The sequence below is a fragment of the Delphinapterus leucas genome, chromosome 6, assembly GCF_059928025.1.
Source record: "Delphinapterus leucas isolate spDelLeu-1000000601 "Yukka" chromosome 6, BTC_Dleu_Yukka2, whole genome shotgun sequence".
Lineage (NCBI taxonomy): Eukaryota > Metazoa > Chordata > Mammalia > Artiodactyla > Monodontidae > Delphinapterus > Delphinapterus leucas.
This window is the reverse complement of record NC_143134.1, coordinates 78376437-78402998: the sequence shown is the minus strand read 5'-3', so window position 1 is coordinate 78402998 and position 26562 is coordinate 78376437. Positions and strand designations below refer to the sequence as shown.

The 26562-nt window shown below is 37.2% G+C and overlaps 1 protein-coding gene across 1 annotated transcript in view; it reads right to left on the bottom strand.

Moving 5' to 3' along the window:
• Positions 1-5318: 5318 nt before the first annotated feature.
• TMC1 (transmembrane channel like 1) overlaps positions 5319-26562 on the bottom strand; it is a 131707-nt gene continuing 110463 nt past the window's right edge. Inside the window, exons 15-20 of the mRNA XM_022573505.2 lie at positions 23673-23740; positions 18568-18807; positions 13676-13801; positions 9592-9670; positions 9433-9484; positions 5319-5817 (exon numbers count right to left, since the gene is read on the bottom strand). Coding sequence (XP_022429213.2) covers positions 5795-5817; positions 9433-9484; positions 9592-9670; positions 13676-13801; positions 18568-18807; positions 23673-23740 — 588 coding nt within the window. The 3' untranslated portion in view covers positions 5319-5794. The remainder of the gene's footprint in view (positions 5818-9432; positions 9485-9591; positions 9671-13675; positions 13802-18567; positions 18808-23672; positions 23741-26562) is intronic.

The following is a 26562-nucleotide window of genomic DNA, read 5'->3' as shown; positions in this document are numbered from 1 at the left end:
AGATACATGGAACATTTTCTGTGATGCAGATCCAAAGGCTGAGTTTTTCCACTGGGTGTTATCTACTGTTTCACTAGGGAGAAACATTTCCCATTGAATCACCTCATTCCATGTTCCACTGAGATCAGTTGTAATTCCAGCTCTTGGCCTATTTTGCGGCAGGCTAATTTTCACCTGCTGTTGGGTTATTCCATCGTATTCCACTACAAATGTATTTATTAATTCTGAGGTCAATGACCTAAGCACCTTACCCTTCAGACATGTTAATCTATTGTCTTTTTCAGGGTTATCCTCACATCATGCATCACAGTATGACATTCACATGTCTCTTAATTAATGTCATTCAGTTTGACCTGCCTTAACACATAGAATCATTTCTAAAAATTTATAAATGAATCCATTTCCCCCATTTACTTCCATTATCAAGTCATATGGGAAAATATTTGATCCCAAAAGAAAAAAACACTTTAGGATTTTAACATTCAATTCAGTCATACTCTCTGCTCCTGCTGACTCACAGTCCAGTCCTTATGTATTTAGTCCATTTATATTATTTCTGCAAAACACTAGCCATGCCTATAGGGTCTTACCCTCTAATTTATAAGCACATCAACATTACAGATTGCTAATTCCATGCCTGGATTACTTGACAGAGCAAGTAAGCAGGTATTAGAGAAACAACAAAGCAGGATTTTTTTTTTTTCCAGAAAGAAGCATCTTCTAAATGACTTTCAGGAGTCAGAAAGCATGACTTCAGCATGTATGAAAGTTTAGTGTTTTAAGAGTAATATTGGGGGCTTCCCTGGTGGTACAGTGGTTGAGAGTCCGCCTGCCGATGCAGGGGACACAGGTTCGTGCCCCGGTCCGGGAAGATCCCACATGCTGCGGAGCGGCTGGGCCCGTGAACCATGGCTGCAGAGCCTGCGCGTCTGGAGCCTGTGCTCCGCAACGGGAGAGGCCACAACAGTGAGAGGCCCGCGTACCGCAAAAAAAAAAAAAAAAAAAAGAGTAATATTGTTTTTACTTAAAATTAGATACTGGGGATCACCATGATATTTTCAGTGTTCCATTTGTAAAAATGATAAGGCCCTGACAAATTCTCATTTCAATGGTGTTCTCAATTTCTTCCCAGAGTTTAGATGTATGGTCAAGCAGAAAAATAATTAAACCACAGCTACAAATATTTGGAACGCCATAAGAACAAGGGTGACAACCATGGCTGTTATTGAGCACTAACTATGTGCCAGGTTTGGTGCTATGATCTCTGCAGGATCTCTCTCTTTTAATCCCAAGTAGAAAGTTTATGGAGTAGGACTCTTATTATCCCCGTTTTTTAAATGAGAAACACAAGGTTTTGAGAGGTTGAACCATTTCCATAAAGTCACATGGCAAATGTTAATTTTTGCCTGTTTTAAATGAGCATGAACATTCCCATATTTGGGAATGTTTGACTGATAAAGAATCATGGCATAACTGCTGAATAAAAGAACAAATGATTAACAAAATGCATAACATTTTGGTGCCTCCTAACCTACAGTATTGAGGAAAAGCAAAAGATACCTTGTGTGGCTCCGTTTGGACACATTCTCACTGTTATTGCAGGCCAGCACTGAGCCCAGCTGGGCCAATCAGATACATAGGAATGAAACCAGTGCTAAGTGAGAATGAGCTGGCTATGATTACACAGCATCTAGATGCAAAAGATTCAAAGATTTTCCAAAGATCTCAGCAGTTCTATTAGCCAATTTTCTTTTTTAGTTGCAAATATTGTATTCCTGTTTTCAGTAAAAAACAATACAGCACAGAGAATAAAGCTGGGGAGTTCTTTCTTTTGATCCAGTGCTCTGTTGAACATAGCCTCAGGCTCCTCCCCAGGACCTGAGCTGAATGTAACTCACAGATGCTCCAAATTCCGATCCACAGTGTTTCCACTACTGCAATGGGCAGATCACCTAATTTGCGCCTGCCTCCTTTTCTTTCTGTATAAAAGGAGCACAGTTATACACTATCGCAACAGAGATCATAAAGTTAGAAATTTGCTTTCCCTTTGAAGATCAAGGCATACAAAATAGTTATTAATAATTATCTGGCAAATTGGTGAATGTGTTTTCCTGTCTGAAGCACTAAATGATCTCTTAATTACTCTTTACAGTTCATCCTCATCACGCACTTAAGTATAATGTGTTGGCTGGTGAGGAATATTTTTGTTTACAAATGAAAGCTAACACAGAAGAGGGACTGTAATAATGGGGTCTTATACTGTCCAGACCTTTTTTTTTTTTTTTTTTTTTTGCGGTACGCGGGCCTCTCACTGCTGTGGCCTCTCCCGTTGCGGAGCACAGGCTCCGGACGCGCAGGCTCAGCGGCCATGGCTCACGGGCCCAGCCGCTCTGCGGCATGTGGGATCTTCCCGGACCGGGGCACGAACCCGTGTCACCTGCATTGGCAGGCGGACTCTCAACCACTGCACCACCAGGGAAGCCCTCTAATCCACTTTTAAGATGGTATTTTCCCCTTAAAATTCTTGCTGAAGTCTTCAGATGGTCAGATGGGGATTTCAGAACCTATATCACCTTCTGAATTTAACCTGGATACATTTGGATGTCATGATACATTTGACATGATCAATTACTAATTTACTATGTTATGGAATATTTCTATGACATCATTTGATTTAGGGAGCTTCTGTTAGTTTACATATGATGGGCAATGAGTGATGCAGAAAGAATCTGATTGGTATCCTACCAGTAATGAGTAAGATGCCAAGGTTATACATCCAGGCTTTTCTTTTGAACAGTGATGGTAACCTGAGAAATATGAGCCTCAGCAGCAGCAGCAACACAGAAATTAAACTTCCAGTAAAATATCAAGGACTCTGATATTCTTTGAATTGAGAAATAATTTTGAGCCTGTTGCCTTTAATAACAAATAAAAACATAAAGACAATAACTTTGACCAAAGTTTTAGTAAATCAAATAAAATAGGAAAAGAACATTAATTTCCCAGGTGGCAATTTGTATTGGTTATCATATGTGGATGATACGTAATTTGATTCAGCATGTGAAACTTGACTTCCAAAAAAGGTTTTAAATATGTTCCTTAAGATTAAAAAAAATGAGATGGTTCCTAAAAAGTTTTTATATACCCATAAGCAAAACAGTATCAAAAGAAAATTTAGTGACATTTAAGGCTAATTGCTCTGAATCAGGAAAGTAATAGAAAGTAATATAATTGTATCAGTAAATTGACCAAAATTGTCTTCAAATGTATATGTGTTGATTTAAAAGTCTATACAAACTAATGCTTTTGCATAAAAATGTGTCCTGAAAGGACCCAAATTTAAAGGTAATATTTAATCTTTAATCAACCTAAATGTACAACAGTAGAATAAACTAATTATGCTGTATTAATATCAAATAATATTTTGTAGCCATTAAAAAATGTTCTGAAGTAATTTTTATGACATGGGAAAATGTTAACTAAGAAAGTAGGATAAAGACTAAATATATCTTATGATCCAAAATATTTTATTGAGTCTATATGTGTGTGTGAATCTGAGAAAAAAATACACCAAAATGTTAACAGAAGTTATTCTGGGTGGTGGAATTATAGGTTCTTTTGCTTTTTTAATTCTATTAAAAATTTCTAAATTTGCTGTAATGAACGTGTACCACTATTATAAATTTTTAAATGACCAAGGATTTGTATGAAACCTCCTTGGTGTGTATGAAAAAGATGTGTGTTATATAATACCTAAGTTCCCAGAAGAGGTCAAGTATTTCATGTATACATTGTTCCATTATTCATAATTACTAAGTCATCAAGACCCATCCTGGTAAAGGCAGCTGGACCATCCAAGGCAATCCATTACAAGAGAACTTTGAGAAAAAGAAACCTCATATAGGGCCTTGAGAAATCTTGTCACCATCATATAATGCTGTTTCCTTCTTGCAGGAAGTAGATATGAATAAAGGCTATGACTACAGTTTATTTTTAAAAATATTCTTAGGTCTCAATGTGTCTTCTGAAAAATCAAGTGCGTATCTGAGTTGAGAGCTGAGAACATCTGCCCATCCCATTCTTAAGTCTCTTGTTTTTGAAGCCTGCTTACTTACTCTTTTAATATATATTTCTTTACAAATGAATTGTGGAAACACTTTTTTTACTTTTGTGAACCAAACAAGGCAAAAGAAAGTTGTAACTGGATATTATCCAGGTCCATATTTTTGACTCAAGGGAGGCAGTAAAGTCATCAGACTCCCATCTTACCCATATTACATTGGATTCCCTCTGCTAAAGCACTCCCTTGTTTTTTTCCACAGGAACTTGGTTTTCCATTGTGGGCTAAACTCCTTTGTTTGCATCCCATCTACTAAGCATGTGATGCCAACTCTGAGGTCTAGGGTTATTTGTCCATCAAGATGTCCTAACTTTGGAAGAGAGCTGAAAAAGGTAGAATAATAAATGGATTTTGTTAGACATTGCACTTAATAGAGAATAAGAGAAAGCAAATATTTTTTCTGAATACTGATAGTGTACTATAATATCTGTGTCATTGTGAAGAAAGGGACAGTCTTGCCCTGAGTGGGAATGTATCATTAATTTTGTTCGATCCTAAAACAGGTTTGCAAGTTCTAGTATCTAGTATTCTGGAAGATGCTAGAAACTAAGGATATAGCAGGTAGGGCAAAAAATGGTAGAGAAAATCTAGAGAGCAGGTGATACTTAAGATATATAATGTTTGATAAATGTTTGACACATAATGTTTGATAAATATTTAGTAAACAGATTAAGAGGTACTGGCCTCATTGTAGTTCCTGATGGTCATGCACTCAGTGTGGTCCCAGTGTTTATTACAAACTCACTCCCCCACAATTTGCACATACGCTTCTGGGAAGGATCTAGTAAAGCACTGAAATAGTCCAAGTTCCAATCAAGTTGACTGAATTAAAGTCCAGTCCAGAGAAGACGCTGGAGTATTAGGCAGGGAAACTAACACAAAACCTCTTCCTACTGACCCATCCACTGAAGAATGAAGATAGCAAAGGCTAAACCACAAAGTCAACTAGGGAACTATACCTCACCATATATAGTAAGATGTGGGTCACCAGTACATTCCCAGACCCGATGGACTCCGGCTCTGGTACTTGTAGGGACCCATCAGGATGAGAAAACACAGTTCAGGTCAAAGCTTGCTAATATAAACCTCTTGATATGGTTTAAACTATGTGTACCTCTCAGAAGCCCGAAGAGATAACCCATGAGATTTTTCTTCTAAAAAGCCCATTCCTTTTCATACTGAATCCAGCAGCAAATAAAAAGGTTTTGGGTGTATATTTGTGGGTACCATGGATGGGGAGACAGAATGAAAAGGGAAAACAAGATGTTAATTTCAAAAAAAAAAAGTGAGTTAACAAATGATTACAATGAATACTTTATAAAGATATTTCTGACCTTAGAAGAAAAAAGAAGGTGAAATATTCCTGTTTCCAGGCTAAGAAAACTAAGGCAGAAGATATGTATAAAATGAAAGTCCATATGAGTAAAAAGTTTTTAAATTAACCCAACAAGTAAGCCAGTAATCCATACTTCTCCATCACACACAATTTTAAACTCAATTTGTTAAAGAAAATGTGAGGGGACTTGCTCAGGGGAGAAAGTGGTGGTGCAGGAACAAATGCCTAATTTGGAATAAGGTAGAGATCCTTTTTTTTTACTTGGGCCTTCACATAAGTCACTGGTTTTGAACAGTATGATGAGGAACACTTCTGGGCCTCCAGAATATCCATGAAAATTACTGGCCTCCAGCAGCTGCAGCTGTTCAAAATAAATAAATAAATAAATAAATAAAGAGAAAGAAGATAAAGAAGAGGTAAATAAAAATTTCAGTGTGCTTAATGGTTCTGAATGAGGTGGCCTGAGATCTATACCTTCAAATGTGTTCCAGGTTGCTATAATATTTGTTGCCAAATATTTCTATATTTTACAAAATCCTCACAAATTCTAAAGACAGGAGAATAAAAGTTCTGCTCTTTTTGAAATGTTTATTCATTCATTACTGCTTATGTAATTAGTATAGAAATCTGTTCATTTCGAATTTTTCCAGTAAAAGAATTCCTTATTGTCCAGTAGATAATTAGTAGGTATTTACTGAGCGACTGATATATAAAGTCCTATATTAAGTCCTGAGGAAACAACGATAAATAAGATATAGTCTTTGCCTTCACAAAGGTTATACATATTTTTAACAAATTATGGGAAAATATCAGGTAAATTAGCAGGCTATAACATTATATTATTTAAAACAAAGGTAATAATATGCCTTAACTAGAATTCAGATCTTAGAAGTCAGAACATTTCATTCACTATTCTAAATACTAATTTGATAATATTAAGTTATAGTCCCAATCTAGAGCAAATACAAAAGCACTGCAGATATGTGTGACATAAATGCTTCCAACTATGTGATGTCCACAAGAGACTCACTTCAGCTTTAAGGACATACATAGACTGAAAGTGAAGGGATGGATAAAGATATTTTATGCAGATGGAAACCAAAAGCATGCATAGCTCTACTTATATCACACGAAACAGATTTTAAACCAAAAACTGTAACAAGAAACAAAGAAGGTCATTATATAATGATTGAAGAAGACACAAATAAATTTCTTTAATAAATGATTGAAGAAGACACAAATAGAAAGATACTCTGTGTTAATGATTGGAAGAATTAATATTGTGAAAATGCCCATATTGCCCAAAGCAATCTACAAACTCAATGCAATCCCTATCAAAATTCCAATGGCATTTTTCTCAGTAATAGGAAAAAAATCCTAAAATTCATACAGAACCACAGAAGTCCCCAAATAACCAAAGCAATTTTGAGAAAGAACAAAGCTAGAGGCATCACACTTCCTCATTTCAAATTATATTACAAAGCTGTAGTAATTCAAACTATATGGTATTTGCATAAAAACAGACACAAAGATCAATGGAACAGAATAGAGAGCCCAAAATAAACACATGCATATATGGTCAATTAATTTTTGACAAAACACCAAGAATATTCAATGGAAAATGGATAATCTCCTCAATAAATGATGGGGGAAAAACTAGACGTCTACATGGAAAAGAATTAAACTTATACCATACACAAAAATCAAGTCAAAATGATTCAAGACTTGAATGTAAGACCTTAAAGCATAAAACTCCTAGAAGAAAACTTAGAGGAAAAACTCTTGCAATTTTTCCTGGCAATGATTTTTTGGATTTGACACCAATAGCAAAGGCAGCAAAAGCAAAAAGAAACAAATGGGACTACATTAAACCAAAAAACTTCTGTACAGCAAAGGAAACCATAAATAAAATGAACAGGCAACCTAGAGAACTGAAGAAAATATTTGTAAACCACATATCCGATAAGGCGTTAATATCCAAAATATATTAGGAACTTATATAACTCAATAGCAAAATAATAATAACCTAATTTAAAAATGGGCAAAGGATCTGAATAGACATTTTTCCAAAGAAGACATGCAGATGGCCAAGAGGTACATGAAAAGGTGCTTAACATCACTAGTCATCAAGAAAACACAAATCAAAACCACAATGAGGTATCACCTTACACATGTTAAAATGTCTATTACCAAAAAGGCAAGAGATGGCAAATGCTGATGAGGATGGGAAGAAAGGGGATGCTGTGCACTGTTGGTGGGAATGTAAATTGGTGCAGTCACAATGGAAAACAGTATGGAGGTTCTGCAAGAAACTGAAAACAGAACTATCATGTGATCCAGCAATCCCACTTCTGGATTGATATGCAAAGGAAACAAAATCATTCATTTGTATTCCTATGTTCATTGCAGCATTATTCACAACAGCCAAGGTATGAAAACAACCTAAGTGTCCATCTATGGGATGAATGGATAAAGAAGATGTGATGTGTGTGTATACACACACACACACACTATAGAATATTATTCAGCCTTATAAAAGAAAGAAGTACTACCATTTAATATGGACGAACCTGGAGGGCATTATGTTAAGTGAGGTAAGCCAGACAGAGAAAGACAAACATGTCATGGTATCACTTATATGTGGAAGCTTTAACAAAAGAGTGGAACTCATAGACACAGAGTAAAATGATGGTTGCCAGAGATACGAGGTTGGGGAAATTGGGAGGGGTTAGTAAAAGGGTACAAAACTTTCAGCTATAAGATGAATATCATCTGAGGATCTAATGTACAACATAGTGACTATAGTTGGTAACACTGTATTGTATAATTGAAATGTGCTAAAAGAGTAGAACTTATGCGTTCTCACCAAAAAAAAAAAAAAAAAGGTAAATATGTGAGGTGATGGATGTGTTAATTAACTGGAGGTGGGAATCCTTTCATAATGTATGTGTATATCAAATTATCACATTGTACACTTCAAATGTGTTACAATTTTATTAGTCAATTATACCTCAATAGAGGTGAAAAAAATTAATGCAGTTAAGAAACAAGTAGCTTAATGACAAAAAAAAAAACAAACTAAGACAAATATAATCTAAGGACATGACATTAGAAGTTGCTGCATCCACTTTTGCTGCCGTAAAGGCTGGCCAACATAAAAGGAGTGTAGTGTTGAAAGAACCACAGAGAAATGGGGTTCAATCCTGATTGCTTCTAAACTTGGGGTAAAATGTGACCAGAAGATTTACATACCACTCTTCTGTTCATTTGTGTGAACCAATACATTTTTCTACTTAAACTAATTGGGGTTGAGTTTTTAAAATTATTATTATTATTATTACTTATGGGGGAAAAAAGGCCGTACTAATATAAAGAGTTGTAGAGTTGGGAATGAGGGAAGAGTTGGAAAAGATTTTTATTGAATTTCTTAGGCATCACTTTTCCATGTAGAAGGCAAAACATATCAGTAATTTTGGCAAATAAGAGTATGCCTTATTCTAATAGTTTAAAAATTAAAGAGGTTAAAAAGTAAGAGAGGTTAACGAATTAGAGAAGGCTCTGGGAAAGCAACAGTGATGAGCCTAGAGGATACTATTAGCATCTTCCCAGTGTATCCATCTATGTATAAAAATGGTCAAAATGGGCAGGAGAGATTAGGCATCTGTATCTGCTCTTTGTATGACTATGTATGTGGATGTTTTCTTCATCTTCTGTCAATTTGCAAGATCCCTTTTCTATCACTACTGCTACTTTTATATTCCTGAAGTTTTCTCTTTTCTTTCTCCCACTGGAAAACAACCAAACCCCCTGGATATGATGCCTGAAAAGGGCTTAAGAAGGTGGACAGTAAAGAGTATGGGGTGGCTTGCTGGGGCAGTAATGCTCCTCTGCATCAAATGCCCCATTTTGAGAGGAAAAAAAGGAAGAGCATACTGTTTGTAGGGGAGAAAGAATGCAAACATAACATAGCTCAAACCTGCTCGTGCAGCTGCCATTTTCTTGTTTCGCAGTTTGTTCTCCAAAGCTTGCTACATAATAAAAAATAGTAGAGAAGAAGAACGTGAGATTTCCTGATGCGTTCTACTACTTGACATTAATAAAGACAAATATTTCTCTGAAATAAATTGTATCCTACCTGTTTCATCTTCTTTTTTAGATCCAGATTTGCTGCCTTCTGGCCTTTTGCAGTAGAATTGAGATAATAGATAGTCAAACTAAATTAAAAAAAATAAAATAAAATGTATGGTATTTTTCAGTTCCTCAAGATTCTTCTTAAATTTACATTAACTAAATCATATAATGTTGGCACTGGAGTGACTTTAAGGTATTTTCTACTCTGAACCTCTTTTGTAGATAAAAGCCTGAAGTACAGAGAGGTGAAGACGTACATTCAGAATTCCACAGCAACTGGGGTGGACCTGGGAAGTTGGACCCCCAAGGCTCCTCCTCCACAGCCCAGGGCTCTGTCTGATGTTCCTCACTGCCTAATTTTAGGTTCTTCTTGGAAATGTATTAACATCGCTTTAAGTTATAATTGAAAACACCATTTCAAATCGATACCAATGGCATCCAAGAGAACAGAAAATCTCTTGAAGCTTAGGGAATGTGTGGAATAAAAAGGAAACTGACTTTCCACTTTAAATCCCTTCCTTTGGCTTTTACAACTAAGACCATAATCCTCATCGTCATAGTTAATTAACATGGCTTTTTTTCATCCATAGAATGTATTGTTTGCATTTCTCTCTCCTTCACAAGAAACTATTTCATAAAAGAAGAGTCCTGGCATTTAAGTGACATTTCTAAAAAGAGCAAATTCCAGCCAAACATTTTTGCAAAAATAAACCTGTTCATCTTCACAAAGCAAAACAAAGAAAGAATGCATTTAAAAAACAAAACAAAACGGGGCTTCCCTGGTGGCACGGTGGTTGAGAGTTCGCCTGCCAATGCAGGGGATGAGGGTTCGTGTCCCGGTCTGGGAGGATCCCACATGCCGCAGAGCGGCTGGGCCCGTGAGCCATGGCCGCTGAGCCTAAGCGTCCGGAGCCTGTGCTCTGCAACAGGAGGGGCCACAACAGTGAGAGGCCCGCGTACCACAAAAAACAAAACAAAACAAAACACGTAACTGGCATTGCCCTTTATTGCAAATAACTGGTTACTGAACACATTTCCCCTACTCACCAACATGCCAGATCATAACCTTCATGAGCCATCTGCTGCTAGCAACAAGATTATTGATATCATTTCCACTGGGTTTATTTCTTATACAAGTGATAGGATTTTGAATGAAATTACATACATGAAAGCATCTGGTGTAATATCTGGCATGAATTAGGTGTTCAATAAATATGGTGTGTCTGTGTATTGTAAGGGTTTTCTTAGAAAAGTGCCAGCATTTGGAGGAAGAACTCAAAGACCTCACAAGTCATTTGCAATTCTGTAATTCTCTATTTATCCATCACTTTTATTCTACCTTGAGATGCACCTTCAATGAGCATTCTTCACAGATCATTTTTTAGTCTCCAAAGGAATGAAACCACCTGCAGGGAACTAGCTCAAACTCTATTCAGTTACCCAAAAACCAACCAAGCTGATTTAATATGATTCATTGGGGAAATTCAAAATGCTTGTAAACATTCTCTAATTAAAGGTAATAAAAAGCCAAGCCAGGACTGCCTGGTGGCGCAGTGGTTAAGAATCCGCCTGCCAATGCAGGGGACACAGGTTTGCGCCCTGGTCTGGGAAGATCCCACATGCCACAGAGCGACTGAGTCTGTGTGCCACAACTGCTGAGCCTGTGCTCTGGAGCCCGTGAGCCACAACTAGTGAGCCTGCATGCCACAACTACTGGAGCCCACGTGCCTAGAGCCCGTGCTCCGCAACAGGAGAAGCCACCGCAATGAGAAGCCAGCACACCGCAGCAAGCAGTGGCCCCCGCTAGCTGCAACTAGAGAAAACCCATACAACAAAGACCCAACGCAGCCAAAAATAAATAAATAAATTAAAAATCCAAGCCAACTGTATGGGCACCATAAAGTGCTGAAGATGAGACCTCAGTATTTGAAAAATCAAATCAGTAATAAGCTGAATTTCGGGTTTTAAATCAAAACGTCAGAACTAAAATCATCCTTGTGGGACATCTATTTGACCTTATATCATGCCAGTTTCCCTCTATAACAGGGGTTGTCAAACTATGGTCTCTGGGGCAAACCTGACTCCCAGCCTGTTACGTATGGCCCATGAACTAAGACTGGTTTTTACATTTTAAAATAGTTATATAAGTACTTACATAATATCCTCACTTTTGCCTCTTGGACCACAAAGCCTGAAGTAACTACTATATGGTCCTTTAAGGAAAAGTGTGCCAACCCCGGGTGTGGACCATCTCTGACAAGTGGCTTCCAGTTCTGAGCATTTCCACTCAGCCTGAACTCAGTGTTTGGTGCTGTAAATGAGTAGGTGGGAAATAAGTGGTGGGGAATAAAAGGACATGGGTTTGAATTTACCTATTAGCCATTTGATTTGGGGCAGATCTTCCATGTGCTTTCAATAATATGATTAATGAGGCCAACTTCTTAAGGTTATTGTGGAAATTAAATGAGTTAATATATGGATCTTGCCTGGAACAAAGGCAGTGTTCATTCCTCTTCCATACCCCTGGGGCAGCTTATTAAATCTTTAATTAGTGGCATTAGAACAATGTTGCTCCTTTGCTTAAAAATAAATCTCTCTCAATAAGTCAAGAATATAGTCATAAAATCTGACATTGTTTTGAGTGTGTGTGTTTTAAAACAAGACCTCCTTTTTACCACGAAAAGGTCTTGACTCCTAAAAGCCATGCTCTCAAAAGCCACTATATCGTAAAAACACTAAGAAGGAAAATCACTTCCAGGGCCATCTGGTGAAACATGCTGCATCCAGCAAGTCATTTTCTAACACATCTGCACCAGAGATTTACTATCAGATTCTTAACGGCACCCCATGATCAAGGTTCTGTACTACATAAAATAATCTGTTTTACTATTTAATTATCCCTACAGGCTATTAGCTCTCCCTCAAAGAAGGCATCATGGTGTAAAGGGGTGAGTGCTGGATTTACTGTCAAAGCCCTACTATTGTCATTTTTGATGTATTCTCACTGAGGGAAAAATCCCTTCCCTTCTCCAAGTCAGTTTCTTAATTTATAAACTTGAAGATGACACCTGCCCTCACTGATGTGGCTTGTGACCACGACCATCACAGAGACGATCCTAACAACTTGGCCCAGAACCCAGTTCATTTACTTAAATCACTGGGATTTCTCTCCCAATCTCTCCCTGAGATTTCCTAGTTTTACCTTTATTTAAACAAATCCAACCCTTTGTGTCAGCTTTGTTCCACTAAAGTGTCCACGAGGGTGACTTCATACTTGCCCTCCTTGATTGAGATCAGTGGCAGTTCTAGACTTTTTATTTAGGAAGGCCTTGGGGTTTGAAAGGAAGGACTGGGGCACTTTTTGTAGCTCTTCCATAGGAAGCATATATATATATATATTTTTTTTTTTTTTTGCTTAGAATGTAAGTTTACCTGTGGTGGCCAAGACTCAGGAACCAATGAAAGTAATACGGGAACGAAAGACCCCTCTCAAGTTCCCCTTTGGATATCATCTCTGACTTCGAAAGGATAGACTAAGTGACCTTTCCAAGACCCTTCTGGTCCTCTGATTCTATCATCATGGGCAGACATAGTTATTAATGGCCTTCTAGGAGGAAGGACAGGGTAATTTCTAAGACCCCTTAAGCCTTTAGCCCTGAAATATAGCCTATAGGGCCCTCAAGGGGAATATTAACTTAGAGGCTCATCACTTCTGTGTATTCACAGCCATATGCTTTATGGAAAAAAGGTGGAGGTCAGGGGGGTGGGGAGGAAGCTTGATGTGCTGATTAGATTTAGTGTTTATGTTTCCCTTGCTGTAGCTGTTTACTGATAATTATTTTGGTTACTTGGGAAACAAATCTTATAATCCTAGGCAGGCAAAGACAGATGCAGATGGCTGTAAATTACATGCAATAGGATCAGAATATGGCTCATGAATTTTACCCTCTCACCACCACGTAATCAGTGCTGAATTGGTTAGGTTACAGCACAACCCCTGGGGAGAAAGAGAGTTGAAAACGCTGAAACTTAAAAGGCGCAGGAAGAACATTACAAAGGCTCTTTCTATGAGGAGGGAAAGCACATACACCATAACCAAAATAACAGCAATAACTAATCCAGGATTAGAAAGCTGTCTCAAGATCTTTGCCAGCCAGCTTGGAAAATCATGTTCCAGTGTCTCTCCGATGACTTCAAACATCCTATTTTTGCCACTGAAAAAAAAAAGGAGAGAAGTTCATTTAAAACAGATGTAAAAACCATGTTTATAGCAAGATGTAAAAACTATGTTTATAGCAAGAAAACTAGAAATTTTTCTCAAACATTGCCTAAGTACTCTTTCAGGTTAGAAATCTGATGTTTAGCTACAACTCCTGACACTTTGGCCTCATACTGTCAACAAATGGATAAGATATGAGAAATGTTATGCCAACACAAACACATAGTCAAAGCAGTTAGGAAATTAACCACAGCATTAGGAGAAGATTAAAAAAAAATTTTTTTTGGAGTATAGTTGATTTACAGTGTTGTGTTCGCTTCAGGTGTACTGCAAAGTGAATCGGTTATACATATACATATATCCACTCTTTTTAAGAATCCTTTCCCATAGAGGTCATTATGGAATATTGAGTAGAATTCCCTGTGCTATACAGTAAGTCCTTATTAGTTATCTATTTTATATATAGCAGTGTATATGTCAACCCCAATCTCCCAATTTATCCCTTCCCTCCAGGAGAAGATTTTTTTAAAGCTATATTTCTAAGATTTGGGTTACTTGGGAACAAATATGTTATATAAAATATAAATATACCTTATATATGTATGAAAATATATTTTATAAATAGCTTGTAAGTCTACTCTTCAGCAGCTGTTATTATATGAGAATACTTTCTTTGGGCTGAACAAATAGTGTGCTCAGTTTTTTTAATTAGCCTTGGAAATGAGCATAAGGAATAGCTTAATGGAATAAAATCCACAAATAATCTAATATCTCTTTCCATGTTACAGCTTCTATCTCATCTTCCACCAGACCTCTTTCATCTGAGCTATTGATAGGTAACTGCACTGAATGCTGAATCCTTTCTCTCTCAGTATTTCTTCTGGACGGGCCCTAATGAATACCAGCTAAGAACAGAAAACGGGAAGAGAAAGAAAACAAGCCTAAAAAGCAAAGGTCCTTAGTGAGTTTGTTCTCAGCCCCTATAAACTAGAGAAATGAGAGCAGGATGTCTGTCTTAACTTAGTATATAATATTCAGCATTATCAGGTAACACCCATCATGCCAAATTATTTTTTTCTGTATATACATATTGATTCTACTATGAAATGATGTAATTTTCAGAGAAGATATTGCATTAGTTATCAGCAATTTGTATGTATCATGAGAATAAAGGTTGGCATAACACTGAGTAAAATATTTTGGCTTCACTTTTGTTTTTTGACCTTTATACATTCTTAACTACTAATTGAACAGGACCCACAAGTTCCAGATCAGATATTTTTTCTCTCCAGTATCTTTTAATAGACTGAGAGTGACTTCAAGTATCTTGTCAGGAGTCACTGGACTACAGAGGTATAAATTTTGCTTCACAAATTATAGATCTACACACTAATTAGCAAGACCTATGATACATAAGGGGGGGATGAAGCTTACTGACAATTTAAGATTATATCAACCTATTGTACTAAGGTTTCTCATTCTTCATCCATTCTAGCTGACCATGCTTCATGACCATGACATATGGAATACAGCCAGAATGAGGAGACAGGCAAGGAGGATGAGAAAAAATGAGACAATCCACCCTACCTTCTCCAGCCTCTAGGGCTGTGTTTGATGAATGTCAGAATGAGGGAACTGGAATTTTACAAAATCATCCCTACCCACAAAGGTCTTCTTTGCATCCAGTGTATGAGAAATGTGAAGTTATTAGTATCTCTGAGGATTCTTGGGTGCCTTTTCCAGGACAGGTCTCTTACCAGGAGTCCAGATCTTTTATTATACACAAACTATAGAAGTATCTACAAATCCTGGCACTCCCTTTTTCTGACGGGTGAACCAAAGTATGCATATTCCCAGAAGTCCTTTCCAGCCTGTTGCGAGTTATACAGCCAAGTGAAATGTTACTGAAGTTAATCTATAGCTCTCTTGGGCATAGCTCCAATCCACCCTAATTAGAATAGTCTATGTCTGTCTTTTCAGCCAGACCGAAAGGTCCACGTGGCCAGAATCAATGCCCAATGTACACCTACATCTCCTCTAGTGCTTAGTGCATGACAAACAGTCATTCTTCATTCATTAACTCAAATTACTGGCCAACACTCTACTGTGTTTTGACTCACAGAGATGAAAATATTCTGTCCCTAAACTCTAGAAGTCAGCTACACTATTAAGAAAAATCAACACATCAAGTGAGTAATGTGATAGCAGTGTCACGATATAATATAAACCTATACATGTTATATGATCTCAGTTATTTTAAAAATCTGCATAAGAAGAAAACCAGAATACAAAATGCCAAAAAAATGTTGAGAGTTGTTATTTCAGGTCTTTGGTTAGTGTTTATTTTCATGTGAAAATTTCTATAATTTCTGTTTTTTCTAGGATAAACACATATTACCTTTGCAGTTAGATGAAAATACATGAAGTTATAATTACCATAATGTTAGCAGGGAGGTGTGTGAGAACCTAGAGAACTACCAATTGTCCAGAATTATTAGTGAGGGAGCTGGGGGAGAAACATCAAGTGTCAAGAAATGTGGTAGAGCAATTAGAAGAATTTTCTTCATCTGGACACCAAAGAAATAGTTTTTTAATTGTCAAACTGTTAAGGTAAATCCACTTAATAGCCTACTGGAATAATTTTCTGGAAAATTCACCCTCCCTAGCCAGTTCTTATGAAACCAGAACAAGCTAGACTATCTCATCAAATTGCTTTGCAGAATGGGTCTTCTAAGGTATTGTAGCCACCTTACCTGAAAACATACATGCACCTGGGAGAGCCTGGCCATTACTGTGCTGTTCCTATTCACCTACCTCAAATGCACGTTTACCAATTTGCTGCCCACCCGGGTGCCAAGTAGGGTCAGATACACTTCACTAGGCAGGCTGGTCAAACCACCTCAAACTCAGGGTCCAAAAGGATGGCAATGGCAAGTCATGAGTCTCCTACTAATATATCCTTTCTCACCTCACTACCAAGGCAGAACAATGCTTAAAGCTTTAAAATCTAGAGAATAAACCAAGTATACATTCTTTTGCTCCAGGAACAACAGACTATCTAAATAGGACAGAGATACCCCTTTCCCAATACTCTACTAAAAATATTTAAATTTCCTTGATCTCAAAATAGTGATATACATGCTGCTCATCTGCCAAAGTTTGCCAATTAGGAAACAGTTGGTCAAAGTCAGATACTATGTGTTAGACACAGACTAAGTTTTATTCATTAAAATCATAGTAACTCAGTGTGATTTAAAGAGAGGCAAAGGAGTTAGGATGCAAAAAGCTAAAATTGTGCAGTCATTGTACGTGACTAGCTCAATGATATTTTTAATATTAATGGACCTTTGTTACCACCACCCAGCTCCGTGTTGACCTTGTGGGGTTTCCCTGGCAGACAACTAAGTTCCTTTGATATGTTTTTCTGAGAAGGACCCATTTCCAATTAAAAAGTTAAAAGCACATCTAAAACTTATCCTGGATATTTAGTTGTGTGGGTAATTTGCAATTAACTAAAGTCTTTAGATGACTTGTCTCTTGAACTTTGTACCCTGAGCTTTATTAAGACCAATTGCTCTTTCAAAACTGTAGTTTCATATTTAGCCTCCAGATGTCACTGTCTGCATTATTTACTTCCCCCTACCTGGGTGGGGCGGGGGAACAGGCCTTGTCAACTTCAGCTTCCTGAATATGTATGACAGAACTCCAGCTGTTTTTGCACAATCAGTAGGCTTAACATTTTCTTTCTTTATGTCCAGGAAAGCAGTAATAACAGACTATTATTAGAATGAAAATGCTTCTTTTATACTTAAGTCTGTGGGCAAAGAATATTTTGACTTTAATTTAATAACTTGGGTCTGACAGCATGAAGGAGAAATTATACATGTCCACTATTGCATCATGCTTGTCATTCACATGGCTTTTTGTATTCACATTTTCCCACTGAAAAGTAGAAATAACTCAAATGCATGCCGATCAGTGACTCAACATGTAGAGATTCTTGGGTGGACTTGTGGTAGAATGAAATCTCAATCCTCCAGATCTGGAAACTTTGTTTTCTTGGTGTCACAGGGAACGCTGTCATAGAGAACTGTAGAAAAGTATATTTCTAAGCTGGATCAAAGGGCCTTCTTGACTCTTTATTACTGACTTGTGTGATTTATTCTTGTTATTTGAGGAGAATATACACGAGGAACATCCTTAATTTTTTTCCTAGCATGTAGATTTGGATTATAAATTATGTGACCCTCTTTATATTCATTATTATCTAATAATGATCCCATTTCCTAGGTAGCTTGTGGAGTCATCTTTCTTTTTTCCTTCCTCCCTCCCTCCCTTCCTTCCTCTTTTATATTTTCAATTAGGTGGTTCATGTGAAAAATAACAATAGCTTCCAATGTCTGAATGAGATGACCTAGCATCAGGAAAATGTTCATATCCAGACTAGTGTAATCAAACCTTGCTCTTCGCTATCTCCTTATACAGAAATAGCTCAGATTCAGTGTACATATTTTACACGGACAGAGCCTGGAGCAGTTATTTTCCCTTTTATGATTGCTAAGTGAGAAAATATCAATAGATGGATCTTGCTTAAGAATTTCCATGTCACATAATGAGCCTGAATATCTAAAAGAGCTCAATTCCTACAGACCAAAATGTCACTGTTTGGGGGAAAAAAAAATAGCTTATACGACGAGTGACCATTCCCATCTCCACCCCTGAAAGAAAACTTTGCGCAAAAGAAATTGCAAAGGCAAGAACCTGAAGGGGCCACAGTCGAAAGATGGTGGGAGGGACACGATCATGTACAGGACGGGCATGGTGGACAGGAAGAGGATGAGCAACAGCATTCCCAGATAGAAGGTATTCCCTCTGGAAGATTTGAAGACCCTCGCCTCAGGAACGTTGCAACACATCACAGCCCAGCCCTGGAAGTACATGGATGTGTGGAGCCGAAGGATATTGATGCCTGGGAGGCTGGGAGCGAAGAAGGAGCCCATCCTGGAAAGAAAAACAGAGCTCTGCTCACCATGGAGTTTCACTCCCCAACAAAGTCACACAGTCCATATTTGTTTTATATCATGCTTATTTGCCAAAGGCAGAAAATGTGTTTGCCACTTTCAATCACATAAACCCTTCATGTTAATAAACTTAACTAATTCTATTTCCATCTCCTGTACACATTTTACCATCTTCCCCATTATTGCAGATATTGTGTCCTTAAGTCTTTCACAGAAACTCTGCTGGTCGCTAACTATATCCACTTATCATTAGTAAATTTCAACCACAACAGACCAAACAGTATATTACATTTGTTCTACTTCTCTCTTCTACTTCTAAAAAAAATTTACTTTCCCCTAATATTCATATCATTAATGTATCTAAAAATTTAGCTTTAAAAAAAACTTCCCCCCAAAATTTTAAAAATTAGCTTTTTTTATAATTAACCCTTAAAATCACCCATTATATTCAAATAAACTGCATATGTGCATTAATTATTTTGTCATAGCTAATTAATTTTTACTTAATGAAAGAGAAAATGTTAAAGTAAGTTTTTCTGATGTTATTTTCTATTTGTGGCTGTTATGGTATTTTAGAGCCAATGGGAATTATGTATTTGTGCCTCATAAGATACTATGTTTTGTTGATATTCCATTGCAAGCTTTATGTGTTTATGAAATGAAAATTTGACACATCCATTTAATTTAGTTTATGTTTACTTTCTTATTTTAGCTTGTCCAGGAAATCCACTGGTCTGTACATGAGATTTTTAAAAAGTATTTTAAAATGCCACTTTTAAACAGGAACCATTTGGGTGAGGTCACTCTTACTTGATGGCTTCAGTGGTTATTATTTCAACAAAATAAATTTCAATTTTCTTTGATGAGAAAATCCATCAGTACCATAAAGCACCATAATGGCAATTTATTAATCCGAAACTCAAAAGAGGATACATGTACACTTATTTCAGAAGTATAAGCAGAATCCTATCTTTTAAACTGTCCCAAATATAATAAAACCTTCAGCAATTCTAGTTAGGGTTTGCATGTTATATTTCCTGGTCATGTAGAATAATTTTTTAAATCAGTCCAATGTAAATTTGGTATATTATGGAGGGCGGGGCGTTGAGTTAGATGAAGAAGTTAGTTTTGGCTATAATTGAACTTGTGCAATCCAACATTAAACCATTTCATTGAAAAGTGCTAACCTGCTACAGTTTGTGCTGTGTTGTTGATAGGTTTCCATACAACAGATCTGAAAAACATTTAACATACTGAACTGACCATAGATTTTGTAGAAAGTTAAGCTATTAAAAAAATGGTATGTACTTTGGGTGATGATGATTTGTCCATGTAGGTTCATCAATGACAACAAATGTACAGCGTGGTGGAAGATGTCAACAGTGGGAAAGGCTGTGCGTGGGTGGGGACGGGGGTATATGGGAACTCTGTACTTTCCACTCAATTTTGCTGCGAACCTATAACTTCTCTAAGATATAAAGTTCATTAGTTTTTTTTAAATGAGGGTAAACTTTGGAACAATGCTGTGTATCTTGGTTACACGATAGCAAGAGAGAATCTGGAACCCCAGAAACATGAGCAAGTAAGTGAGTAACAGTCCCAGCTGAGGGGTCAGAATTACAAAGCACTAGATTATATTCCCAAATGCCAACGTCTGTAATGTAACATGCTTGCAGGTGATTGTGCTTGCCCCCTTCTAAAAGTCAGGCTTGGCCATGTGATTTGTTTTGGCCAGTAAAGTAGAGATAAAAATGAAGTGTCTCACTACGGGATGGAAACTTTAATAGCGCTGTAGGGTTTTTTGTTCTCTTCTCTCTCTGCTCTGACCAGTGATGTTCCAGAGGATCCTATTCTATCACAGTCTATGACTCCACAGTGAGAGTAACTAACATGAGCACAGTCCTTTACCAACTCACATTGGACACATGGAGTAAATAAGAAATAAACTTTTCCTTTTCTAAGCCACTGAGATTTGGGGGTTTGTATTTAATTGCTGCACAACCTAGTCTATCCTAAGATACAGATTTGCCTAAAGCCACATATATGTGTACCTATACATAGGCATGCGTTGTTTATCTGTATGCACACATATGGACACTCATATATGTAAGTGCATCTACAAATGAATAAATTTCCGAATTTCAAAATAAATATCACATAGGCATTTTGAACAAATGACTCAAGAACATTATCCTAGAAAAAGAGATCCCGGCACAGTGATATCTGAATCTTAAAGCTCATTCTTTCTTTGCCCGTGACTCACTAATCAGCTCAGCTCACTAAGTCCCTTAGCCAGACCTGATCCCGTCATCTGTCAGTTGAAGATCATTGTAATACCTTAGGCTTATAAAATGCTTTTCTTCCAAGAAGATCAAAGCAAATCAAAGCTTCTTTTATTTAGCTCTTCTTATTGTTCCAGTGACACGGTACGTGTCAGGTAAATTATTCACATTTGATCAAGTGAGAAAATGAGGGAGCAGAAAGTGACAAGACTGGCAGGGAGATACAGGAGACAGCATTGGAACAACATCTAAACGTATCTTCTTTCTCACTGTGTGTGCTCTGCCTCAGCTACACCCTGCTCTGATAGAGATATGATATGCTTTCATCATTTAAAAATATGATTACAAAACCTACGCTATTTTAAAAAGACGTGTATAATATAGTTTTACTGATCATATCAGCCAATTCATTAAAAAATGGATGTTACCTATAATTGTTTGACTTTAATAACATTGGTGTAAATAACCTTCATTACTCAGAAACTCCTAAAGCAGTTACTGAATGTCTCCAGTCACAAACCAATAAAATTGAACACAAAATCTCCATCCTCTTTTGATCATTTCTGTAGCAAATGGCCATACTTAGGCATCAGATCCTTATGCCTCATAAAATAGTGGATTACATGTGTGAGTACAAGGGAGCCTTCTAAACCTAGACTACACACTCCCCACACCACATCCCTACCCTGTCACCAACTTCCTGGCAGTTAGGAAAAGACCATTTGTACAAAGGGTTGACCTGAAGGGGAATAATAGTTATTCAATATTTTGCTTCTAGAACTCTGGGAAGTGTGTGAATATCTTAGTACACTCAAAAAACACAATCACTTTCTAAAGTCCTCTTCAAACTAACCGGAAGCAATATTTGACCAATATCTGAAGGTTGAATACATAGAAAATGATAGTGTAATGATACTGCAAAGATTTTGATGATGGGTCTGCCCATGAGAAAACTGGAGAAGATTGTTTAGATATTTAAGAATTTCAATATGAACAACAGTGGGCTAAATAGGTACAAAATTACAAGTGAAACAAATCAGGACACAATTATAAGAGCTTTGCTGACAATGAAAACAAATTTCTAGGCCAATCTGTTGTCTTCACTATGAAAGAACAAGAAATAGACATGCAGCATATGTCTGCACAAATGGCGCCATGCCAGGCCTGAGGGATTTACGACACTCTGCATAAGAGCCAGGGAGTTTTAAAACTGATATAAGGCAGTGGTTTCTCATTACTCCAATAGCACCGTTAGCCATTTTCTGCCATGACAGCAGAATCCCCTACAGGAAATGAAAGATCTGGAAGCTGAGCCCTTTGCTATCTCTGGTGATAGTCACATGTTGAGCCACCTTGACTTTCCTCCCTGCCTGGAGAAGAAAGGATGCATTTCATTCCTTAATGACTCTCTGGACATATAAGCCATAACCTGTAAAATTTAGAAAGCAAGGGAACAGGAATCACGTTTTTAAACATACCTGACAATGGAGAGGAGGATCTTTTCATAGTCTTCTCTTCAGATTGATTGACCTAGTGAGGCACAGAAATCTGACAGGCCCCAAGGCGGGATGATGAGGCCCTTGACTGTGGTCTTTATATTACTGAAGCAAGATCATTTTTACTTTTGCAGAGAGGTTTGCTCTCACAAAGGTTTAACAATTCAGACTAGCTATGGTTGAAGGAGTTGAGTAATAGATGAAGCTTGCACAAAAACTGACCCCAGTAACTAGTACTTGCACCTAGGACAATGGTGTGATTGGCACAATATTAGATCTGTGTCAATGGGATAAAGAAGCTCAGTTGTAACTGCTTGTGGGTTGGGGTGTTCTTAGTTAAGAGTGACAGATTTTCAAGACACACGGTCCACAGATGAATCTCCTGCTATGATTCCATTTTTAAAGTCAAAAATGGTTTCTACTGTATCAACTCATCTTAACCTGCCAAAGTTTACAGTGAAAATGCTTTCATTTAATAAAAGATATAACAATCCTTTGTACATTAAAAGAAATAATTCCGATGTGCAAGTGGCCCCATGAAACAAATTACTAAATAAAGATCATATTTCTAACTAAACCTTCCTAAAACATGTATTTCATCTCTATAAACTACTGGATTTGGTAAGCTAAAAGTTTTTAAAGTAGCTATAAATTCCATTTAAAACATATTCAATAGTGACTGCAAATAAAATAAGTTTCTTGGAAAGACCTTACACTAATTTCTTTCATTCTTAACATGGGGTAATGGGATCATTAATGTTTCACTGTCAGATCCTAGTATCACAGGATATGAAACTATAAAAAGCCTTCAAATAATCTAGAAGCCAGAACCTAGACTCCCAGTATTTGATGAAGGAGTGCTCTGCAAAACAGGCAGATGCCTTTTAGAATTAAGATTTAAAATATGGGGAAAAAAAGTAAACTCTTCATAGCCATTCACTTTGCAAAAAGACAAATGTTGAGTTAGATACAGACTGTGGACTTCTCTAACACCAGGCTACAGTGCTTCATGCAAAAATGATCTTGGAGGCTTTCTTCAAGTGATAAACTGTCCACAGCTGGCTTACCAGATCATTCCTTGATTGAAGATCAGAGCGAGGACATTGCCACTGATGTCAAATTCGGTGTATGAAGGCTAGAGGAGACATTCACTGTATTAGCATCTCAAATGGCAAAAACTGAAAGGCAAGTGTTTCATATTTCTATATAGGTATGGCTAGACTTGCAACTACTTTCTTGCAGCAACAACAGCAGAATAATCAATACAATAAATAATTAGCGATAAAGTAATAAGGCATCCTTTTTAACACAGTAAGACATTTTAAAATTCTGTCATTCGATGCTGTGGAAGTGTGATGAGACATACGCTCTCATATACTGGTGGTGAAAGTAAAACTTGGAATAAACTTTTAGAAAACAATTTGACAATACATATGAAAAGTTTTAAAAACTTCATCCTCTTTGACCCTGTAAATTTACTTCTAGAAATTTGTTTTAACAAAATAATCCTAAATGCTAACAAATTTTAAGAAGCAGAGATGAAACCATCTAAATGTCCAACACTGGTTAAGTAAATACAGTTTAACTATGCTATGATATATATTGCAGCTAATTACAATCACCGTTGGAAGGATATTTATATAACCAAGAGAAAACTATGCTCTAATGTTAAACAAAAAATATGTAAACTTATACATTATTTTTTCTACTCAATATGAAACTATGCATAAAGAAAAAACTTAAAAGTGATCGGCAAAATTAATAGTTGTTATATGTGGGTGATGGATTATGCTTTTATTTTCTTCTTTAAGTTTTGCGTATTTAAAATACTTTTATAAAAAAATGTGAATTTCTTTTACAATAAAAAATATAGAGGGGCTTCCCTGGTGGCGCAGTGGTTGGGAGTCTGCCTGCCGATGCAGGGGACACGGGTTCGTGCCCCTGTCTGGGAAGATCCCACATGCCGCGGAGCAGCTAGACCCGTGAGCCATGGCCGCTGAGCCTGCGCGTCCAGAGCCTGTGCTCCGCAACGGGAGAAGCCACAACAGTGAGAGGTCCACGTACCACAAAAAAAAAAAAAAAAAAAAAAAAAAGAGAGAGAGCAATACAATGAAAGTTTAAGAAGTTATTCAACTCATCGTCCAGTGTTCACTCCTAGATGATACCATCCTACTCAGGGCAGCAGCACCAGGCTGTTCTTTGTACACAGGGGACACCAATTGGAACTGAGGTGGGCATCTGTCCTAGGAGGACCCATCCAAAGGCTTCCTGGTGACACATTAGGCATCTTAGAAAGAAAGCTCTGTCAATGGAGTAATGCTAATTAGCAAAGACAATAAAGCTGGCTCCTATTTAATTTGAGATAGAGAATAATCAATCAGGAAATTGACTAACTGGTAACAAAAGAAAAAGCAAACAGCAAAAAATATAAAGTGAGAGGACCACAAAGAGAGAGTAATAGAGTGGCAGGACCTGATTACTGCCCCAGATCCTGACATCTGCAGGTGTGGCTTCAGACCACATGTATCCTCATAACTCCCTCCCTAGCACACATATATACGCACAGCACAACGCTCATGTGCACACACACACATACAAAATCAAACAACCTGAGAGTGTCTCAGTTTTTCTTAAACCCAAGCACCCAAAAATATATTTGTAAGAAGATAAAATAGGTCTCTGATTTGGAGTCCCAACAAATCTTTCACAATTTTTGAACACTCTGCCTCAAGAATTCTTGAATCCAGGCGTCAAATTCATCACTTCCCAAAAGGCAACAGTACTCTCCTAGTTAACTGAAAGGTATGGGCGATGTGCCTTGTAACAGATTCAGGTAGTAGATGCCAAGTCTGACATAACAAGAATGGTTAAATAGCAAGATATAATAATAATAAGATGATACATAATGAAAAAATAAATAACCCTATATAAGGAGGACAAAGATGACAGATGATTTCAACAAAAATTCACTCAAGATACTACTAAAGAATATACAAAGTGTTTCACTTAGTTTGCAGATCATCAAGAAGCTTAATGTTCGTGAGATGCAAAGAGGTTAGGTTGACAGTTTTTGTTCTAAAATTAACAATGAAAAAAGTGTGGTTTTCATGGAAAATGAAGAAAATGAATTGCTTATAATCTGGAGAAACGTTAGCTCTGAGTCTTTCTCTTTCCCCAGGAGCACTTTGCTCTGGATCAACTCCCCTTTTCTCCTGGAGCCCTGTGAGATCACAGAACACATGTGACAAATGCTCAGTCGGTGGTCTGCACCATCTGTGGCCTTGGAACAGCTCTTCTCTGTGTCCGTTTAAGAATCAAACCTTCAACCTTGGCCTCTTTAGAAGAGTGTCAGATTTAGCCCACCAAACTAAGGAAAATGAAAAAAATTCAAACTTTTAGAAGTACATTTCTTTTATTCTCACAAGCATACAAACCTCTTAAAGGCCATTTGAGATGAGATATTTTTATAACCAGGTGACCAGAAAAGCACAAAGGACACACTAGGAACCCTTGGTTTCATACTGTGTGTGCAGCAGGGGCAGCTGGAGGAATAAAATCTTTGATGCATAAATTGATTGACCAGATGCAGAGAAAGGGTACCTCCACACTCCCTACTGTGACAAGTGGTTTTGTGATACAGACACTCGTCTGGGATTCAGACTCGAGTATGAGACTTTGCCCTGCCATTTGCTCGCTGAGTGAGCTGAGCCAGTCACTAATCAATTCAGGCCTCAGTTTCCTCACAGATAAACTAATGAAATGAACTAGATCAGGGGTTGGTGCATTATGACCCATGAGCCAAATCTGGACCACCATCAAATTTTTTTAAATAAAGTTTTTTTTAGAATATAGCTACATTCATTCATTTCTGTATTGTCTATTGCTGTCTGGGATGAAAACAGGAATGTCACAGTTACAACAGAGACCATATAGCCTGATGCAAGGGAAATGACTTGT